Raw genomic sequence first — 21,910 nt, 5'->3', positions numbered from 1 at the left:
TTGTTGAGCATGATAATCTAACAAGTTATGTATCCACCTTACAGTACTTTCTCTAGTCTATATTTCCTTAGCTTGTTCGTGAGAATGCTGTGGGAGGCAGTGTCAAAGGCTTGCTAAAATCAAGGTCTAAATCACATCTACTGCTCTCTCCCATCCACACAGTCTGTCATCCTATCATAGAAGGAAATCAGGTTGGTCAGGCAAGACTTGCTCTTGGTGAACTGATCCTGGCTGTTCCTGATCATCTTGTGGTGCTTCACGATAGGTTCCTTGAGAACCTGCTTCATGATCTTCCCACGTATCAAGGTCTGGCTGACTGGCCTGTAAGTCCCCAGATGGTCCTTCTCCCCTTTCTTATAGATGGATACTAGATTTGCCCTTTTTGAAGGGACCTCACACAACCTCCATGAGTTCTCAAAGACTTTGTTAATGGCTCTGAAATGACCTCAACCAATTTCCAGCTTTGGCAACTTGAAAACATCTGTCTTTAAGTAATCCCTAACTTGTTCTGCCATTCCTCTAAGATGTTTGTCTCCATCCCTATCTTCACCGCCAAACATGTTTGTCATCTGATAGCTGCCTCTGTTTGTGAAGGCTGAAGTAAAAAAAGCATTAAATACTTTAGCTTTTTCTCCATCATCCATAACTAGATAGTCTTCTATACTCCCTAAGGGACCTACGGTTTCTTTGGTTTCTTCAGGGTCCCACCCCAGGGAGACCCCTCAGTCCCTATCACCTTTACTATTTTTGGGCAATCTCCCCTTTGACTCTCCTGCCACACCTTGATGTAATTATGCTTTTAGAAAAAGGGAGACTGCCCCAGGGCTCTCCAAGCAAGATCTCATACACACCTGTCACTGCTCATCATCTTAAAGGCTAAATACGTGGCCTCATCTCCCCTTCTAGCCATGCCCATGCCTTGCAGATATTACCAATCATTGGGCATTAAGCTCCACTTTCCAACCCAGTCAATCTCTTATCTACGGGCCTCCAGTCCCCCTCATTACAGGCCTTCAGCCCCAGTGTCAACTCCAGTCAGTGTGGACTTCTAAGCCCAGAACAGCCTCTGCCACTGTTGGGGCATCCAACCCTAGTGCTTTTAACTGTTCCACCCCGACCCCTCCCCGGGGCTTGGGCCTCTCTACCTCCCCTCTTGGGTTGCAGCCTGAATTCTCCACCCCACCAGGGCTCCGGCCTCCATCTCCTTAGTAGATGTCACCTGTCCTGGGCTACAGGCTCTTGGTCTTACTTATTCTCATCCCTTCCGGGCAATGGGTGCCTGACCCTATATCTCATCCCTCATGGGCCGTGGGGCCCGGACCTTGCTCACTTTAATCATTCTGCAGGCGTGGATTTGCTCCTTGGCCTTGGCCCCTATCCTTCAGGACTTGGCCCCGCTCCTGGGCCAGTTGAAGCCTCCACCACCCCTACAATCTCAATCGCTAAAGTACTGGTGTTGCCTACCCCAACTCAGGTGTTAGTCAGGAGCTTTGCTGCAGCCCTTCTGCCCAAGAGCTCTTCTCTCCATGGCTTTCAGGTAAGACTGCCTGTCCAGCTCAGGCCCTGGGCTTATATCCTCCAAGCTTGGACCCTTTGGGGTCATGTGGCTCCCTTCATTGGTCTCCACCTGCTTCTCCTGCAGCCTGCCTTCCCTTAAGCTCCCTGCTACAGTCTTCCTCTTACTTGTGACATGCTTGTACAATCCATTTTTATTGTTTTTCAGGTCTTTTGCCAGCTGCATTGCAAATCATTTCCCAGCTTTCCTAATTTTCTTCTTGCATGTCCATGTCTTATACTCTTCACTAGAACCCTGACTAGGTTTCCACTTTTTGTAGGATTCCCTTTGGAGTTTCAACTTGTTGAAGAGATCACTGTCAAGCCAGGCTGAGCTCCTCTTGCACTTCCCATTTTTCTGTCATATTGGGGTAGCTTGGTCCTCAGCCCTTAAAAGGACCTTCTTAAAGTAGAGCCAGCTCTCTTGGACTTCTTCACCTCTCGGACTTGTTCAGCAGGGGATCTTATTCACCAGTTCCTCGAGTCTGCTAAAGTCTGCTTTTCTGAAGTTGAGTGTCCTTATTCTGCTGTTCTCTGTCCTTCCTCCCCTTAGGATCTTGAACTGTTATCATTTTGTAGTCACTGGGCACATCTACACATGCACTTAACTGCAGAGGAGACTAATTAACTGTGGAGTAAAGCATCACCATCTACATGTGTGACAATATTAGACCACCGTAAACTAATTAATGCTGTAGTAACATAGTACTGTTGGGGACAGTACTATCTTATGCTAGGGTAATTTACTGAGATTAAATGCACATGTAGATGCTGACCACAGGCATAAATTGTGCCCAGTCAGCCCTGCCAGCAGGGGCCAAACTCCTGCCTGGTGCCTAGTCACACAACTCTGCACTTGGAGCACCCTTGTGCCACAGCCAGCCCCTCCACTGCCCGCTGCTGCCACCCTGCTTACACCCTGTGAGCAGCCCTGGTGTAAACTTCTTCACCCTGGCTCAGATTGCTGCTGTCCCCAGTACACTTGTAGATGCTGCACCCGGGAGTAGTTTACTCCAGCTCAAACAGCTCCAGAGCTTATTGCTTTGAAAGAATTCCATGTGCAGATGCACCCACTGTCATACAAGCTGCCTTCCCCTTCACATTTTCAATCAATTCCTCCCTGTTTGTGAGCAGAAAGTTGAGAAGAGCTTCCCCCCTAGTTGGCCTCTCTACCATCTGCGTCAAAAAGCTATCGCCAACACACTCCAAGAATTTGCTGGACTGCTTGTGTGCTGCTGTGTTTTCCTACCAGCAGATGCCCCGATAATAAGTCCCCCAGGAGAACCAAGCCCTGTGATTTGGCAGCTTCTGTCAATATTTAAAGAAGGCCTCATTCACTTCCTCCCCCTGGGTTTGGTGGCTTGTAGCAGATACCCGCCATGACATCCCCATTGCTTCTCTCCCAGAGGCTTTCAACACTCTCCTTTGCCCAGAAGCTTTCAACACACCTGCCTTCCACTTTATACTGCACCTCTGAACACATATACATAGCCTTTATATGTAGGGCAACACATCCACCTTTTTTCCCTGCCTGTTCTTTCTGAACAAACTATGCCCATCTATGACCATAATCCAGTCAGGTGAACTATTCTGCCATGTCTTCATAATCACAATTACATTATAATTCTGTGCTTGTACTAGGACTTCCAATTTTCCCTGTTTATTCCCATGCTTCTCATATTAGTTTATAAACACTTCAGGTATCTAGCTGCTAGTCCTATCTTCTCGAGAACATTGCTAAGGCTTTCACTGTTGCTTCTCCTTAGTAAGGTTTTATCCAGGTCCTCTGGCTCTTTACTTACCTCTGAACTTTTGTCTCCATCCCCTGGTGAACCTAGCGTGGACATGTACTGCAAAACACTTTAATATATTTTTGTCCTTGCCCAGCTTGGTAAGAATATTTCCTCTTAAATCACATTAAATTGCACATCTTAGCCCGTTTCCTCCCAAAACCTTTCCCTCTAAATTTCACCCTCCATCCCCCAATACTTACTTTTCCAGGATGGACATAATAATTGGAGGTAGAACCAGTATAGGCATTGGCAGGACCACTCTAGTCAAGGCTGTCTCTAACAGTGCCTGGAAGTTAAGAAGAAAAATGTAGGCATATGTATTTAAAAAAAAACACTTAGAAGTGTCCCAGTATTTGCTTCCATTGAGCAGTCAACCCAGAGGGAAAGAAATAGCATCCCTGACATTTCTATGGTATGCATACTGGTTGGAATATACTTTCCAACCTCTATACCAGTTACTTGCATATACTAGATTTTTGCCCTTTTACTGCAAATTATGGGCCTGGATCTGTGTTCAGTTATATCAATGCAACTGAGCCCTACATATTACATTATTAACTCTATTATTTACACTTCAGATTAAACCCACTTGGAAACAACATGTTTCAGTTTGACAGTCAGAGGAAGCTCAGAGTCAAAGATACATCAGAACAAGAGAATAAGAAAAGTCACAAAGCAGTCACAAGCAGATGGCAGAGTTTAGAAGGTGCCGGGGGGAGTAAGCCAGGTGTGAGCAAGTGAATAAAAACAGCTGGGGTCTCCTCCTAAAGGCTTGGTTCATAGTTGTTAATACAGCTTGGCATGGCAAGGGTTAAATCGCGATTCAGCTAGAAAACCACCTTTCCTCATTTGTAAAAAGGTGTAAGTTATTTCTCTGCTTCCTATTCAACACCAGCTTCTGGGCACATAGAAATCCACACAGAAATGTGGATTTCTCCACATAGAAATCCTCAGACAGGAAGGAATAATCAGATCTTACTAAGAAGAATTCAGCAACTTTAAGGGCAGAGAGGATTATCTAATCTTTATAATCCTCTAATCTAACCCTTGCATAACACAAACCCAGATCTCCTGGCTGGTGTAAAGCAGTACTTCTCAACCAGGGTGATGTGAGATCCTTTTAAGAGTGATGTGCAATGTTAGCATTGGTAGGTGCGCAAACACCTACACTTTTCACAGGATAATCACAAGATATACCCAGCGATTTCAAACAGTGTCAGAACCATTCTGCCCCGTCGTGGGCTTGCTGAGTTCTTTGCAACAAGAGAATTGCTCTATTATTTTTCTGTAGGCGAAAAACAAATGAAAGCTAAGAGCTGGCATTTTCCGAGGGGGGCCTGAGAACCAGCAATGTAAAGACGTCACGAAAAGGCCAGTCTACCATGTTCTGAAGGAAACTGATCCAGTGTTAAATCATGCTCACTACTAAAAGCTCAAACCTTATTCTGAATCTGAAGCTGTCCAGTTTCACTTCTAGCTTCTGCACCCCCTTACACCTTTTTCTGTTCTTCCGGTCAGACAACAATCAGAACTGTGGCTGCTATTTCGACTGACCCTTTCCACTCGCACCCTTGCTCAGCCCAATCAAGTGAACTGATTCAAATGCTCCAAAGTCACTTCTAGGCATCTCATTTGTTACCTCTAGGTTGGTGTACCCCAAAGTCCCTGGATATGGGAATACCCTGTTGTGTTTGTCTGTACACATCTTGGGTGATGGATAAGACCCAGGACTTCTAGTTATTTTTTTTAAAGAAGCTGAGATGCTTCTTCTGGTTTAGAAACATCCAAGCAGAGTTCCTACAGCCAAGGGTTTTGAGAGACCTAAAAAGCCAGCTCTGTGCATGCATGTGCTTGTGGCTGCATGGAGCATGATAGGTACATACATGTTTGGCAGCAATTCTGGAAGATCCAACGATGTTTCCATTATTGTCCAGGACGTCAATCCCCTCTTCCAGCTCTGTGTGCCTCATCAGGACTACGTTGCAGATATTGGCACTAGCTGAGAGCAAGAAAATCACAAAGGTCAGTACTGCCTCCATAAGGATCCAGGGGACACTTTTCCACCCTGACACTCCAGTTGAAAATCAAAGGACCAGTGCCTGCTCGCAGGAACATCCATTTGGTCAGTAGGGCTGTCCAGGTGTGCACTCTGACCTCCACCGTGGGGTTTCTGAAGGTGGAGGGGTTCACACCTGTAATCAGCATTACACCCAGTTAACTGAGAGGAGGAGAATGCACTGAAAGCATGCACTTTAACTGACAAAATAATTTGACGTGATAGAAACCTGTTGGAAACAATTTCATTGAAGTGCAGGTATGAAATTTAGGTGTCTTAGATCTGCTCTGATGCACACATGCAAAGTTTGGGGGCATCTAACTAAAACAGGTTTACTTCACATTTGCGTACACCTAGTTAACCTGGTTCCTGTTGAACTCCCACTATGAGTTGATAGCCTTAAATGAAAAGCAGATGCTTAGATTTGGTTTCCTTTATTTTTCTTAATTTAAGACAGCAACTTGCCTGATACTCAAATTAGGCATTCTCCAAACCCCCAGTGCTTAATATCTTGATTTTCAAATTTGTAACATGACAGAAGTTCAATGCACATAACCTGCTTTCAAAATGGCTGAAACTGGTTTAAGATAAATCTGGGTGGATGTAGTATCAGGCTTAACTGATTTAGGTTAAATCAGTTCATTGAACTTGTCCCAGATCCTCTCTAGATTCAAGTTAACTCACAGTTTCACAGCATCCCAGGCTGCTTTGCAGGGTGCACGGGCCCAAGCTGTCTACTCCAGCCGAGCAGGGAGGTGCGCTCTAGCACCCCTCGGCTTCTGGCCTGGGCCACTTAAGGCATGTGGCTGCATTTCCAGAATCAAAAGTGAAAGTCTATTCATTTGCTTATCAGTTCAACCTACACAATTTAGGCCAACCTGCAAAGACTGAATCCACTCAACCTTGGGCTTTTTGACTGTCTGTACTCTAACCTAAATGCTCCAAGACTTGATTGACAAGGAATGAGTTTGATCCCTCTCTGCTCTGCATGTATGCACCAGGATTTGCAGTGCCATTTGCAATCAATACTACTTAGCTTGGTCTACAGTTGAGAGAAGAAGGAAGCAGCATTGTAGGGATGGAGGCAGCCCTCCATGCTTCTGGGGCTAAAGAGGCAAGTCAGATGGGGAAGGAACAGAATGAGGTTTCTCTATGTAGAAGATCTTGCTCACAATGCTCCTAAATAGAAAGGAGCTTAAATAGCAAGGATAGGGAGAGATGGCACTCTGAAATAGGGATTTCACATCTTTACAAAGCCCTTGAATACCAGCTGAAGGTACCAAGGGTGGGGAGGGAGAGGGGCGCAGATGGATATCTATACTGCATCCCTGGGACTTCAGAGCAGCAAACTCAGCACACTTCCCCCAGCATTAAAGATGCCTGAAGATGTATTTAGTTAAGAAGTTAAAATCTAAAGGTTTGGGGTTGTCAGGTACACTGGGAGAAGGCCAAGGTGAGCAACCTTTGTGCTGGTTTTGTAAAATAAGTTCCCATCTTCCTTCCTGCCTTTGAAACATCAGCACCTACATGAAAGATTATGAACAACAGACATCAACTCTGGTATACAAAGAGCAGAACGAGCCTACAAATGAGATACAAAGCCTGCTCCTGCTCTTATAACAGCTCAATGGCAGTGAAGTCAGCATTAGGCTCATGAATGAGAAATCTACTGAAAATCTAATGAGAGACACTCATAAGAAAGGCCAAGTATTGTAAGTATAGACTGATGAGGTGTGGATCCAGATGCAAACAAAGACAATCAATGGCTTCAAATAATTGGAAAAATAAAACCTTCCTCTTAAGTTTAGTCTTTCAATGCTAGTAACTACCACTTTTATCTATTTTAAGAGCTGGAAAGTCATTTTATTTCTTGGTCTCCCCACTTCTTTATAAGTCATATGCATAAAATATGGCTTTTAATGCAGAGTTTAACCAAGAGCTTAGCTATATGGGCCAACAGGATTCCTACAAGCACATGGTAATGGAATCACAAATGGCCTCTTTCAGATCAATCTATATAGTAAATGTTCTCTAAAGAGGAGGTCAGAGCAATGCCTCTGAGGGACACAAAAGCCTGCTGCGACGTGTACCACTGAGGAGCTCCACTGATCACCTGTACTAAGAACTCCCCTACCCTGGGGGTCTTTAAGAGGAGGCTAGACATACACCTGGCTGGGGTCGTCTGACCCTGGCACTCTTTCCTGCCCACAGCAGGGGGTTGGACTTGATGATCTGCTCAGGTCCCTCCCAGCCTAAACATCTATGAATCTATAAGGCAGGGGTTGGCAACCGATGAACCACAGGGTGGATCCACGCTGAAGCACAGACAGCAGCCTAAGCAGCAGGGGCAGCATCCCTAGGGTCCTAGGACCTGCTTTTTCCATTTATTCTCTATCCAGCATCTGCTGACACTCCAGCCCTCCATGCTCTGCTCTTATGGGCTACCAAATTTAACTCTTTCCATTGCCGCCAGCCACTTGAATCAGTGGCGAGGGTAAGCACAGGTGTAAGACATTTGGACCCCTGGTAGGATTTCAGACCACAAGGAGTGGTGGCAGGTAGCAGCAAAAGGTTGTTGACCCCTGCTCTAGGGGTTATTTTTATTTTAATAACACTGGGCACATTCATTATATAAATCGGCAGTTTTCAAGAGGAGCCAGAGATAATTTTTTCCCAGCCTGAGAAGTCCCAGAGGGCAGCAGATCCCTTTGGGACCAAACCACAGACTCCTACTTGAAAGGCAACAGGAGTTTCTCACTGTTTTGGTGCCGATTTTACTGATGCAAAATGTAATTCCACAAACGTGTATTAAACTGGCAACGCTCCAGCACAGGGCAACAGCTGCAGGTAGCAAGAAGGCTGGAGTAATGCTGTGGAGTCAGTGCCTGACCTTGGCAACTCACATAACTCTTCTGTGACTTGGTTTCCCCACCTGTAAAACAGGCATAATGAAACACTGTAAAGTGCTTTTGGTCTCAAAAGAGGATACACGCGAGAGCAAAGCTAATGTATGATCATTGCTCCAGCCTGCAATCTCTCATCAGTCTACTTCTGCTGAGACTTCACTGTTGAAGTAACCCCAGTTGTCAGTACTGGAGTCAGCTCCTGCAAGAGTTCATCTCATGCAGGTGACAGCAGCCACGCTGCAAAACAACACTCCAAATCCACTGAGGAGATTACTGCAGAGAATGACTCTTAGCAGTGGAGACGTCCGTTAGCTCAAGATTTAGCTTCTATGTCCTGACAACCTAGTTATCTTGATTTCAAAGCACCTCCATCAGCCTCTCCCTCCGCAAAGCGAGGATGTGTGCAGGCAAGGTAACTCTGAATTCTCTGCCTCTCTTCTGAGCACAGGCCAATTATCAGAGGCACACTTTCCAGTTGCTTGCACTAGGCCTGGAAAGCAGAGCAGTCTTCAGCGTAGTCCTGGTGAAAATTCTCCATTATCCTCGTATATGGCGTGCAGTGGACTACAAGGACACGACTGCCCCTGGGAAGACTGGGTTCAAGACAGGTTTGTAGGAAGAGTCATCTTGCCTTGAGCTGGGTACATGCACAGTCCACATCTTGCTACAGCTTGACGTGTAATGAATCCTCTCTGAGGAGGTTCTCTCCCATCTGGGCAGGGCTTCACATGCCAGGGGAGGAGAGGCTAGCTGGGGTCTCCCCAGATAACAGCAGGCACAGACAACCTCTGAAATCCATATCTTGGAAGAAAATGATGTCTCTTCTTGGCCAAATCTGAATATATGAGATACTAAGAATATCATGGTAGCCTACATCCTACTGGTACATCCATCGTTATTATACGTGATTTCTTCTTGTCCAACAATTCCAGTGTGACAAGCACGCGTTTTCTTCTCAGGTTAAAATATTCACGTGCGCTTTGTGGAGGCAAATGGCAGGCAGGCGTGTGTCAGTGATGGCTCCCAAACAGTTGGGAAGCACCATTTCTCAGAGCCAGCTATCGGTTATGGGCATTAGTAATCTTCACCACCTGTGAGTTCACCACAGCAACAACCTGAATCTCACGCCTGCAGTGCAACACTGCCAAGAACTGACCTGACAATGCCAGGCCAAATGGCACCGACCTGTAGCTAGCCAATGCAGCCAGCTCCCAGATGGCAAAAGCAACCTGCTATGTGCTGGTGTAGCCTCCCTCTGCCTGGTGTCAAGTTCAGACACCCTCCTTGTCCAGGTCCATGACAGTATCGTTCCTCTTGCAGAAGTTCTGCAGCCAGCGTCAGTCGCTGCAGGTTTGCCAGATGATGTGGTTTGGCTCCAGACGGCCAGCATGGGGAGATCCACCAACACCTAGATCATCCATCATGCTGCATGGTCTCAGCAACACTTGCTGCTGATTTCTCTGGGTGACAAGTTGCTGCTGAAATGCCCTCCAGTGCATGTCATACCCTGCAATTGCCTGCTGTTCCCCAAATAAGAACTGGATGAATGCCAGCAGTCTCAGGTGAATCCCTCCCTTGCTAACCATTTGATGAAGGCCAGGACCAGCAGTGTGGAACTGAGTCTTATCGAGGTGTCCTTTAGTTTGCTGGGCTGGCAGGCTAAGAAGACTTCTGTACAGGAGCCCAGAAAAGATGGACAATGTCTCCTACAGTGCAGTGAGAAACAAGTTGTAGACTAGTACAGCCCCCTGCAGTGCTAAGGAAAATGGGAAGGTGATGGCTTGTTCCTCCCTGCCCTCCCCCCAGGGAATCCTAGCACCAAACACACCTTAGTACAGCACTAATGTGCATGCAGCCACATTGGTGCGGCTCAAGTGCAAATTAGCCACATGAGCATTTACCCCCCAAGGTGGCTACGCCAGGTTCCAGTGCATGGGTGGTCAGATTTGGTCCCCTCTGCAGCCTTGGGTTATGAACCATACTGCGATGTGCAGGACAGTAGGAGCCTTTCAAGCTGGAGGCTCATGCATTTCATTGGGGCTCCATCATTTGTTTGGGATAAAAGATAATAGCCTTTGAACCAGAATGGCTGCTTGTACACACCACGGGGGGTTAATTCGGTTTAGTTCAATTTAGGGAGAATTAAACCAAACTAAACCCCTGTGGCATGTACACAAGGGTGGGGGCCCGATCCTTACCTGCGTCTCTGGCAGCAGGGAGTGGGGGGCAAGTTGCCAGTGGGCCTGGTGCTTCCCTTCATGACAGTTCCCCCCGGTGGCACCTGGCCCAGGCAGGCCTGAGGAGCTCTGCAGCCACAGAGGGAAGCACTGGGACCCCGTGCGCTCAAGCAGGCAGGTAGGTTCCAGAAGAAAAAGAAAAGAAAAGATCAGGCTCTTCGCCACCTCGGGGTCCCCTACAGCTCAGGGGGTTACGTGACCCAGCGGCAGTTCGGTTGTCCCCTACCCCCTGCTGTGGGAGAGGCAGGTAAGCTCCAGCACCCCTGCATCATCCCTGCCGCTGGGAGGAGGCAGCAGGGACCGTGCACAGGGCACTGGAAGCCTGCCAAGCCCTGAGCACATCGGCTCCAGCGCCCCATGCATTGTTGAACTTTGTTATGTAGCAAACTAAAACACCTTGAAGGTGTTTTATCTTGCTACCTAACAAAGTAATTCAAAGCAGAACATGCTGCTGAGTGTGCAAACAGCAACGCCATTAAAGTGGAATACGCCACTGAGCGTGCAAGCAGCAATGCCATTAAAGCAGTGCAAAAGGGCAGTGAAGCCACTTTAAAGGCCAATTTGGTGGCATGCACAAAAGACCAACCAGATCAGAAGCCAATGAGAATCAGCATGGCAGTCCAGAGCCCAGAGCCCTAGCAGGGTTTAAACTGTTTTAATCCTTGTGGAGCTATAGGGACTTACATCAGCTGAGCTACTGGCCTCCTCTCTTTAAAAGGTTAAATCTAGCTCCTTTCTGGAGGCTGGTAGTTTAAAGCTAATCTAAAAGTACATCTCTAATTAAACAATTTGCCCAGGTCTTCAAACCAATAACTTACAGCTCTCAAAACAACGCAGCAGCAATTAGGAGGAGGAACCCTGACGTCCTGGCATACAAATTAAGCATGACAGTACACAAATAAAGTAAGAACTGGAGAATTAATTAAGGGCTAAATAAATTAATTATGGGTCCCCAATCAATTCTGACACCAGCTTAACCTCCTTCTCCTAACACCTCTGTGTAAAAATAGAACAACCTGGTGGCAGAGATTTTCTGCCTATGTTGCTAATCTGAGCCTGGTCTAAGATCTGGCTTTCAAATATTCTGCCCTCTGTTAACACCATCTTAATGACGAACAAAAAAACCCAGTTAAATAAAAGTTCCCACTGAAAATAGATTTGGAACAGGAAGAGCTATGTGACCACAGCACTAGGGATTTAATAATAAAAACGTAATGACTCCTAGTGTTTTCCATCCATGGTCCCTTTCAAAAGGGAGGTTGTCATCACTCCTATTTTGCTCCTGATGAAACTGAGACATAGAAAAGAGAAGTGATCTGCCCAAAATTACTCAGGGCAGAGGTGGCCAGCCGTGGCAGCCTTGGTGTGTTGCAAGCAGCAGGTCAGAAGCAGATAGGGCGGGAAGCAGAGAGCAGAGCAGCAGATCAGGCAGGGGACAGCCATCAGAGTGACACTCAGGGAAGGTACTGGGCTGATTTGTGGCCCGTCTGCCATAAAGGTTGGCCTCCACTGGCTTAGGGCATGGATGTTGGACAACAGGTGTTTTAAACAACATTCTTCCCCAGTTCCCATCAGTATCGTGCATCCGAGGGGACATTATCAGGTGCCACGTAGTCTCTAGCATTCTGCTGGCTCTGATCACGCGAGCCATTGCAAGCAGGGAAGGAGATGATAATAGAATCTCTATCTGCATGATGAATAAGGCAAAGCTCTGCAGGCCTCTCTTTTGTTCAGGGACTAGCCCACAACCTCAGGAAACCACTGAAGTTAACAGAAAAAGTTCTAATGGACTTCACTAGGCATTGAATCCTGCTCCATTTGCAAAGATTATGCAGATCAGGACATTTCATTATTGCTTGCCATACACCTTTAGGTCATAACTGAGGTTGCTCTGAAAAGCTTATAGTAGAGGCATTAAAGAATAAAGCACTCCAAAGATGCCTTACTTTCTAGTAAAAGCAGACTGGACACATGCTACACAGCCTAATGCGAGTATACGTCACAGGGGGCACATCTGCATGTGCAATTCGTGCACATGAATAAACTCCAGGGTTTACTACTCTAGAGTTTTTTTGCTTCTAAGCATGTGGTTTGAACATGTGCCTGGGAACAATTTACTCCAGAGCAATCAGCTTTGGAACCCTGTCAGTGCACCCCAACTAGCAGGGGGTCCCGGTGTCAGCCTGCCACCCCAGGGCTGCTCCGGCCTGGCTCAATGTGCCTCAGAGGGCCTGGCTAGGGCACGGAAGTGCTTCAGTGTGGGGCTAGCCAGCAGGCAGCCTCACTCGGAAGCACCCTCCTGCCCCAACCAGCCCCATCAGCGTCTACACATGCACTGCTATGCATGAAAGAAAGCCGTCACAGGATAGCACTTGTATTTACAAGTACCAACCTACAGCAGAGTTAATGAGTTTCCTGCACCCTAAATGGGCAGTAAACGTCTCAGGTGGATGTACCCAGGTAGAGTAAGAGTGATGCTGTAGCCATGATGGCCCAGAAATGATGTGAGAGGCAAGGATTTCTTAGGGTGATCTCTTTTATTGGACCAACTATGCAGCTGCAATAAAGTTAGACAAGCTTTCAAATGCAAGGCATTCTTTGTCAGGTCTCTGATCACAGGGAGCCAGTAGGGCTGGAAGGGACCTCATGAAGTCATCAGGTCCACCCCCCTTGCCCAGCGCAGGCGTCACTCCAGCCCACAGTAAAATTATCCCACAGGAAGTAAGGAATAACTGCACACCTGTATACGTTACACCAGCGTACCAGCCGTGTGTCTGTCATCTTGCCACCTTTGCTCAATGCCAGCCAGCCCCTCTGCAACCTACTGGCAGGCACTGTAATGGCATTTACTGATGAAAGCTACTATATTCATATTGTATACAGTGGTGCTTGGCTGTCCAGAGCCACAGGAATTACCACTGCCATTGCTCCCCTACAGCTAAATTTCTGGACCCATGGGAAGCCCGGCATGCTGGAAGACACAGCCCCACAAGCCAGATTGTGGCAATGTGCAGGATGCGCCATGGCCAGATCTAGTGGGCAGGCCGGATCCCATGGGTGAGGTCAGCCCAGTGCACATGGCTGGGCTGGTTTGTGGGGTCATATCTCCAGCCTTGTGTGGGATATAGCCCACAGGTGAACTCTGCCTGCAGGATTCAGCCTATGCATTGGTCCCGTACCACTCGTGTGGTTCAAGGGGCTGGAAGGTTGAGCATCACTGCACTGATATATTTCATGAATTGTTGCAGCTACATCACTTCAGTCCTATGAAAACTAGTTCTGAGAGAGCAGCTGTGTATCCATTCAGGTTTACTGTGACTGATTTACTCCAAAAGTGTACTACACTGTTAATCTGGGATAAACTTCTCCAAGGTAACTGTGCTGTTCAGGAAATGGCCATGTTAACCATGATGAACCAGATAAAATTTACTCTTGCGCCCTTTTGGTGTGTGCTGTGTGTCTGTAATTACATGATTAAGGCTTTTGTTTCAGCAGGACCTGTGCCTCATTCTTTGTGTGGGTCCTGCGCTGTAGTTATTCATTCGGTACAGATGAACCATGTGCAGTGGATAAGGGAAAGGGGAACAGACTGCGGAGTAAGCATAGCAGGTGAATATCAAATAGCTTCCTCTCTCACTCCACCCCAAGCCAGCACACTGAATAAGCACTCACTTCCAGAGATTTACTTGACAACTCTTGGCAGCATTTCCATGCTGGGTTTTTTGCAGGAAGATTACACATGCACATGAGTACACATGTATGCGCACACATATATTTGGATGGATCAAATTATAGCACGAGAGGAAACAAGTATGGTCTACTGTTGAGAGTAGGGTACTGTAAAGTCAGGAGACTCCACCACTGGTCCACTGTGGGATGTTAAGTATGTTATTTTAACCATGCCACATACCTCAGTTGCCCCACTTGTAAAAAATTATAAAGCTTATTTTTGTGAAATAATCTCAAGAGTCTTCAGCAAAGGTGCCGGATGAGCACCAGACAGCAAAAGGGAGAGAATGATGTGGTTTTTAATATGAGACCGCTATTTAGACTGCCAGGTCAAATGTTACATACTAGCTGGCCTTGGCATTCACTAGATCCTGACACCACAGCACTGGGGATTGCGTTGATCCTTGATACCTCCAAAGAATATCCCTTTTCCTTTGCCTTGCCCCATACCTTCTGTGATCAGTTCTAGGAGTTATGGTTTCAGGAAATACCGTTTTCCACAAATATGCCAGGCTAGAAGAGTGTCAAAGGCTTGGAGGTTTTTGCTTTGCTCCGGGGGCATGTGCTTATGTTCAAGAGGGGGTTCAGAGGATGGCACTGACCTTACACACTCAGATAGGTTTTACTGCGTCAGGCATAATCACTTTGCCACTCTTTGACAGCTACATTGCGAACACACACAGCGCATGTGCCAGAGGTAAGAATAACGAGCCTGGCAGGTCTGCCGAAGAAGGTACAAACTAAGTTGGCTTGTGAGGCAATAGCATTGATGCCAACAGCTGACTGACTTGTAACATGAACCCCTGTTCATGTGTGTCACTAGTGCTGCCATTCCTTATATACTATTAATATACTTTGTACTTACATATACAGACATACACACACACACTGCAGCACCAGCTCCAGGAAATTGTGCCCCTATTATGCTATGCTGATGGTTGGGAAGGGAAGAGTCAAGTGTGGATAAAATTGTAGTGTGTAGGCAGGGGAAATGCAGCATGATGATTTAGCCAGTTACATGCAGAAGTCAGACATACAGGAGGGTAAAGCAGGGAAAGGAAGACAGGAAAGCAATCACAACAGCAACAAGCACACAGGGATCAAGTGAAAGCAATTAACAGGCTGTTTCTCTGATACCAAGAAAAGGTCTGAAACACCATGAAAATAAATGAAATTTACACCTATGTAATCACAAACAGAACAAAAGCAAATGCGGGACAGGGACTACTGACCATACCTACTTACTTTTCAGCAGAAAGCAACACTTAGTAAGTGGAAACAGATGACTGAAAGCAATGAAGACAGAAGGACAGGGTTGAGGGCAGGAAGGGCAAGCCTACTACTTTTCCTCAACTGACCCCAAAGGCCCATTTGAAAACAGCAAATGATCCAGCAAAAGCAGCAATTCCCTTTCCAGGTGAATGCTCAGATCACTGCTTCATGCTTTACATGGGCTAACAATTCAGCTCTGCACCTTGCACACAAATGTCCTGTTTTTTGCATGTACAAGTGATCAGGCACAAAAGGTGTGAAAGCTGTATGTGCAGGTAACCTGCGTACCGCCAGCCTGCTGGCACAATTGAAGGCTGGGCTCCAGACCTTTGGATGTTTCATAGTTGGTCGGGTCGGAAGGGACCTGAGCAGATCATCAAGTCCAACCCCCTGCCATGGCAGGAAAGAGTACGGGGTCAAATGACCCCGGACAGGTGTTCATCTAGCCTTCTTCTAAAGCCCCCCAGGGTAGGAGCCTGCACCACTTCGCTTGGAAGTTGGGTCCAGATCCTAGCTGCCCTGACCGTGAAGTCGCACTTCCTGATGTCTAGGCTAAATCTCCCCTCCGCCAGCTTGTGACCGTTGTTTCTAGTCATTCCTAGTAGTGCTCGGGGGAACACGGATTCCCCCAATGCCTGCTGGTCCCCCCAACTGGTTTGTAAACTGCCATAGATCCCCCCTCAGCCTTCTCTTGTGGAGGCTGAACAGGTTCAGGTCCCGTCGCCTCTCCTCGTGGGCCTGCCCTGCTGCCCCCGGATCATGCGAGCGGCCTCCTCTGGACCCTCTCCATGCTGTCCACATCCCTCCTGAAGTGCGGCGCCCAGAACTGGACGCAGTCCTCCAGCTGCGGCCTGACCAGTGCCGCAAATGTATGCTTCTTTGTCTTCTGCTATCTAGCAGAGGCTGGAGAATTTCACCTGTCGCTGAGCAGCAGTCTAAATCGGGGATGAAAATTGTCTGATGCACAGTCAGCAGAAGAACCAACTTGGGTGAAGCTTTAAAACTGAACCAAGCCCTAAAGAGTTCTCACTTTAATGGCCTGCTACAGAAATAGAAGAAGCTTCATTAAATGTGTGGAATCGCTGCAATAATCATTATCCAGGTCAGCAATGGCTCCTGACTGGTGATTAGTCTTTTAAGATACTCAGATATCTTCTTTTTTTTTGTATTCCAAGAGAGCTAGAAAACGTGGTTGCACAAGTTTAACTTTGGGAAGGAATGCTAGGCTTAGTTATGGCCCTTTATCTAAGAGACTTGTAAGAAAGGTGGTTCCATAATGGGTGTAAGTAGCTGAAACAGTATCAGGCTCCACTCAAACTAAGGCACATGTCACCACACAGAACAATGGCACAGGTGAGCAGTAGAGGATACCTAGCTATTGTTCTGTGATGGTCTGTGTGCCTGTAAAAGGGACAGGGCAAAGGAGGAGCATATGGACATATCATGCACTGCATGGTAAAGGGAGCGGAGGCTTGCTGCACAGGCCCTGTTGCATTCCAAGTCAGCATGCACATGCTGTTATCCACAGTAAGAAGTTTAACCACAGCAGCTCAGACCCTCAGTGAAATCAGGGTAAGTTACTGTAGCTTAGCTTCTACCACCATGGGGCACATGGATGTGCATGGGTAGTTGCAATGGAGCTGCTGCTATGTGGCAATGCCTCTGTCCCTGGGGTCTCTTGCCCTCATCCTTTTTTCATAAGTTTGTTAAGTGGAGACAGTGAAGACAGCAAGAAAGAAGCCAAGGGCACACTCTTCGGGAACTAGCAGGAATGCAGCCTTGAGAAAAGCACAAAGGAAGGATTTGGGGCCAAGTGCTGGCCGGAAAAAGGGTGTTGGGATTGTAAGCAGGGGAGCACTCACTTGGTTGCTTTCTGCTGCATCCAGCAAACAGGACTTCATACATCCTTTGCCAGCAAGCAGGACTGCATCAAAGACATTTGGGATGGCATTGGTCTTTCTCCTCCAAATGGCAACAGCCCACAACCCTCTGAAACTGGTCAACAGAAGGACAACACTGCTCTACAGCAGGAGGGCTTCACCTCCAGCCTGTGGGCCAGATCTGGCCTGTGGGCCTGTGTCATCCGGGTCTGGAAATTTAGCAGTGAGGGAGTGGTGGCTCCACCCCTGCTGCCAAATTTCCAGACCCGCGGGGATCTCCAGGCCCTGCATGTTGGGTCAGGTGCTGGATCCCAGCATGCAGGACTGGGCAGGGGCAGCTCAGAGACACCTGGTTCCAATCCAAGGTGTGGGAGGGAGCGGTGTCAGACTCTAGGGCCCAAACCCAGTGTTGGGGGCTGGGAAGGGATGGTGCTAAGCCCCCAGGCTGCAATTCTGGTGTGTAGGGGAGTGTGCTGGGTCCCAGAGCCCAAACTGGCCCACAGAGTAGCTTTGCACCACTCATCTGGCCTACAGGGCCAAAAAGCTGAACACCACTGCACCACAGGCAGCACCTTTGTTCCAAGGTAGGTCTCCCCTCAAGGTAGGTTTCCCCTCCTGGAACAAACTATTAAAATGACAAAACTGCAGCATAGTTTCATTTTGTGCTTCCAAAGAGCTAGGGGCAGAGGGATGCCCACTATTCTCACTGTTCTGCCCTTTTCCATAGGAAGCTCCTAAAAGTTGGTATTCCCTCAGCAAGAGCATTGCATCCATTTTTGCTACCATAAGGATGAAGTCTATCGTTGATTTAGGCCCTTGATTTTGTCTCCCATTCAACCCACAGCAATACTATACATCTTGAATGCAAAGTGCTTTAGGGTTGTCATTCTTTATGGTCAGTCAATATTTACTATTATTTCAACTGGTTGGGGATGGAAACTTTGAGAAATAAGCTTCCTGCTTTTGACACAATTTCTGCCACAGCTTTGAACAGTTCCTTTGCTACAAGGCTGTTTTGCCACAATCTTCAGCAATTCGAAAGACACATCCCCCTCTTGGTACAATATCCTCCTACAGCCACAGTGCACTAGGGGGAACTCTATTCTTCTCTTTGGCCAGTGCAGGAGGAGCATGACTTTAATGGCAATCTGTGATGTATGAGAACTCGTACCAGCTTCAAGTCAAATTGAATGAATAGTGGGAAAGGCCAAGTACGACTATTCAGCCAGCTGTATTCCTGACCCTCTGTGCTTACTTGCCATGAACATGAATCTTCAGCAGTACAGGCATTCGTGATTGTGAGTGTTGGGACTGACTGATCAAATAGCTGCTGGTAGCTACGTCTGAACTGCATATTTCCTTTAGAAGTGTGCAATTCCTGAATGGGCTTCTGATTGAGAGCCACATGCTGGAGAAATATAAGAGCTTTGAGTGATGAATACATGCAATCATTTCAACAACACAAAAAAATCATCCAATGAATATTAACAATCATGGATAATTTGCTTAGCTCTAAAGGTTAGATTTACCTCTGTGCAGAGTCTGTGCTAGGCTTAGGTACCATTTAAGTCCGTACTGAATCCCAGAAGGCCTGATTCTAACTTACACTAAAATCCCTTTATATTGTGCAGCAAAGTGCTAGCTCCTGAATTCCCAATTCATTTCCAAAATGCAGGTGTGGACTCCCAGCACCTCACAGGACTGAATGCTTATTTGGCTACTACCTGGATATTTAAATAACATGTTGAGGTCTTGTTCTTCAACTCACATCACAGAACTAGTCCAGTCGGTCTGAAGGATGGCTGCACTCTCTGATATCATGATCTCCTGTTGATGCCTTGAGGAGATCTGCCTATACCAGGAGTTGATCTCGAGTTAGCTGATGCCAAGCTTGGTCAAGAGGAAGCTGGTGAAATGACAGCTTTCTCTTCAGGTAGCCAAATGGTGTGGATTCAAACCCACATCTCCCACATGAGTGCCCTAAACACCAGGCTATATGCTGGCAGAACAGAGGACTTCCTCCATGCCCTGTGTTGAAACTGGATTATTGGAGAAACAGGAATGCAAGTATCATAGATTAGGACAGAAGGGAAGAGAGAGCCTGATTCTGTAGCCCAGTGGAGACAACTCGCCCCAGGGAGGGAGGTCTGGGTTCTGGCCCCAGCTCCCAATGTTATTTGTGCATTTTGTGTGAAATAGTGATTGGAAGAATACACCAATGCATCACAAAAGCATACGGGTTAAGTGTTTTCCAAGACTTGAGCAGGGTGGAAAAGATCAGCCTTAGAGGCTTAGATAACAAAAAAAATCTAAGTGCTACCTAGGGCATACACACCCAGACACTACAATAGCATGGTTATGAAATGACACTGCTATATGTTGTTCTGATGTAACCATTACCTCTGCATGTTCCTGTGCTGCAGCAAAATGGTTGTGGCCTTACCTGTTTCTCAAAGAGTTATATTTACAGAGATTTAGTTTACTTGAACTGCTATGAGAGTAGGCAGATGTAACAGTGACATTAGAGCAGCTCATGCCTGTACCCAAGCAGAAATTCTCCCTTCCGCTGTAAAGTGGTTCAAAGTTATATATGTTCCTAGCCTTAAACGTATTAGAGATGGAGCAGGATCTGAGCCCTAGCATTCACCCACAGCTCCTTCATTTGTACTCCCAGGTGTTGGAGATACAAGGGAGCCTCCTATTCAACTATGAACCCAGCCCAGGACTGCTTAGCTTCCATCTTCAGATGAGATTAGGAGCATTTGCTTGGGTATAGGCACCTTGAACCCACTGAGAACCCACAAGCTTGGGAACTGAGGAAGCTGGATGGGTGCCTGGCTGGGATTGTTTAGTCAGGGGTGATCCTGCCTTGAGCAGGGGCTGGATTAGATGACCTTGTGCGGTCCCTTCCAGTCCTATTTGCTTATGATCCTAAACCAACACCATATACATTCTACCCAGCATAAAATATACCATTTACAACTGTTGTTGCCTATTGAGGTCCTGGAAGGAGTCACACTTTTCCCGGATGAAAAGGGAGAACTGCTTTACAGAAGCCTGGGGAACAGTTCAGGTTTAAAGTGCACCACAAGCAATCCACACAACCCGTCTTATAGGCAGACAAGTATGATCATTATTTGTGTTTGCCAAGTGTCCTAAGAGCTTCACGGAACAGATATCCAGGGTCGGTCTGTCTGTGGTATGGCTGTTGGGGAGACCAGAAAGCCTGAAAGGCACAAAAAGGTCAAGGCCAATACTTCTAACAGTAGCCACAGACTTCATAGATTTCACAGACATTTGGGCTGGAAGGGACACCAGAGGATCAGAGTCCAGCGCTCCGCCCAAAGGGCAGGAAGTCAGCAGGGATCATAGGATCCCAGCAAGATAAGCATCCAAATGTGTCTTGAAGAATTCAAAGTAGGTGCTTGTACCGCCTCCAGCGGCAGTCTATTCCAGACCTTGGGGGCTCGGACAGTGAAGAAGTTCTTCCTTATGTCCCGCCTGAATCGGTCGCGGCAGAGTTTGTGACCGTTAGATCTTGTCATCCCTTGGGGTGCTCTGGTGAACAGACGTTCCCCCAGATCCTGATGAGTGTGTACACTTCTGTGCATCCAAATTAAGAATCTCTGGGCCTAGTTGTTAAAAGGCCAGCTCATCCTCTCCTCCAGCCAGACTTGGTGGGAGCTGAAGGTGCTCGGTGTCTCTAAAGAGCATGCTTAACTTGGGAGTTTAAAAAAATAAGACGCCCCAATATAAGGCCATTTACAAATCCGGTTGTGATTTGCGCCAGATCTCACTGGGAATTGGTGCTTCTACTGCTAATTGCGTTGTGCTTTTCTAAACACCAAGGAGAGGTTAATACCAGGAATAATTGCCTCACTTGGAACCTGTAAGTAGGTTTGAAAGCAGAGCTCCAGAAGCAGCTGGCTACTGCATTAACACCTAGTTCTCACTACTGCTATTCAAAATGAATGTGGGTGTCTAATGGGCGGGGAAGGGAAGGGGTTCAACAGCTCCTCCCTCTTTACAAGGAAATGGGATGGTCCCTGCCTGGAAGAGTAGACGGGCACTGGACAGCAACCCCTTAAATAACTGCACCACGTGCAGATCCCTGCACTCTGATCTCAGCCCTCGAAACTTGTTACCCGTTACTAAAACATGTTCTTTCTGTAATATTTTCTCATCGCTCTGGAATACTTTAATGACAGTTCCAAATCTTCTTGCACTTAAAAAGGCAGCCTTCTTCACCCAGGTCAGGGGCTGGCAACTTTTCTGAGCAGCAGGCTGGACACTTGTGACCCAGCTACCACCACGGACTGCCAATCCTCCTCCCCAGCTACTCCAATCTCCTCCCTGCTCTGTGCCCCTTTCCACTGAAAGCTATGCAGAACGCTAATAGGGAAGGGCAAATTTGGTGGTGAGGGCACAGATCAGAAAGCTTTAAATTGTTGCTTCAGTGGGCTTGTCTACATGTGGCCCCTTT

At 47.1% G+C, this 21,910-nt stretch overlaps 1 protein-coding gene across 5 annotated transcripts in view; it reads right to left on the bottom strand.

The window, feature by feature from the left end:
* Nucleotides 1-21,910, bottom strand: part of SFXN5 (sideroflexin 5) — a 211,271-nt gene that overhangs the window by 77,915 nt on the left and 111,446 nt on the right. For all 5 annotated transcript variants that reach the window (XM_090035125.1, XM_090035126.1, XM_090035128.1 and 2 more), the window contains exons 11-12: nt 5,231-5,346; nt 3,548-3,633 (exon numbers count right to left, since the gene is read on the bottom strand). In XM_090035125.1, the coding sequence (XP_089891251.1) occupies nt 3,548-3,633; nt 5,231-5,346 (202 nt within the window). The remainder of the gene's footprint in view (nt 1-3,547; nt 3,634-5,230; nt 5,347-21,910) is intronic.

The sequence above is a fragment of the Crocodylus siamensis genome, chromosome 2 (assembly GCF_052110815.1).
Source record: "Crocodylus siamensis isolate JL-2025a chromosome 2, ASM5211081v1, whole genome shotgun sequence".
Lineage (NCBI taxonomy): Eukaryota > Metazoa > Chordata > Crocodylia > Crocodylidae > Crocodylus > Crocodylus siamensis.
This window is presented reverse-complemented; position numbering and strand designations above follow the sequence as displayed.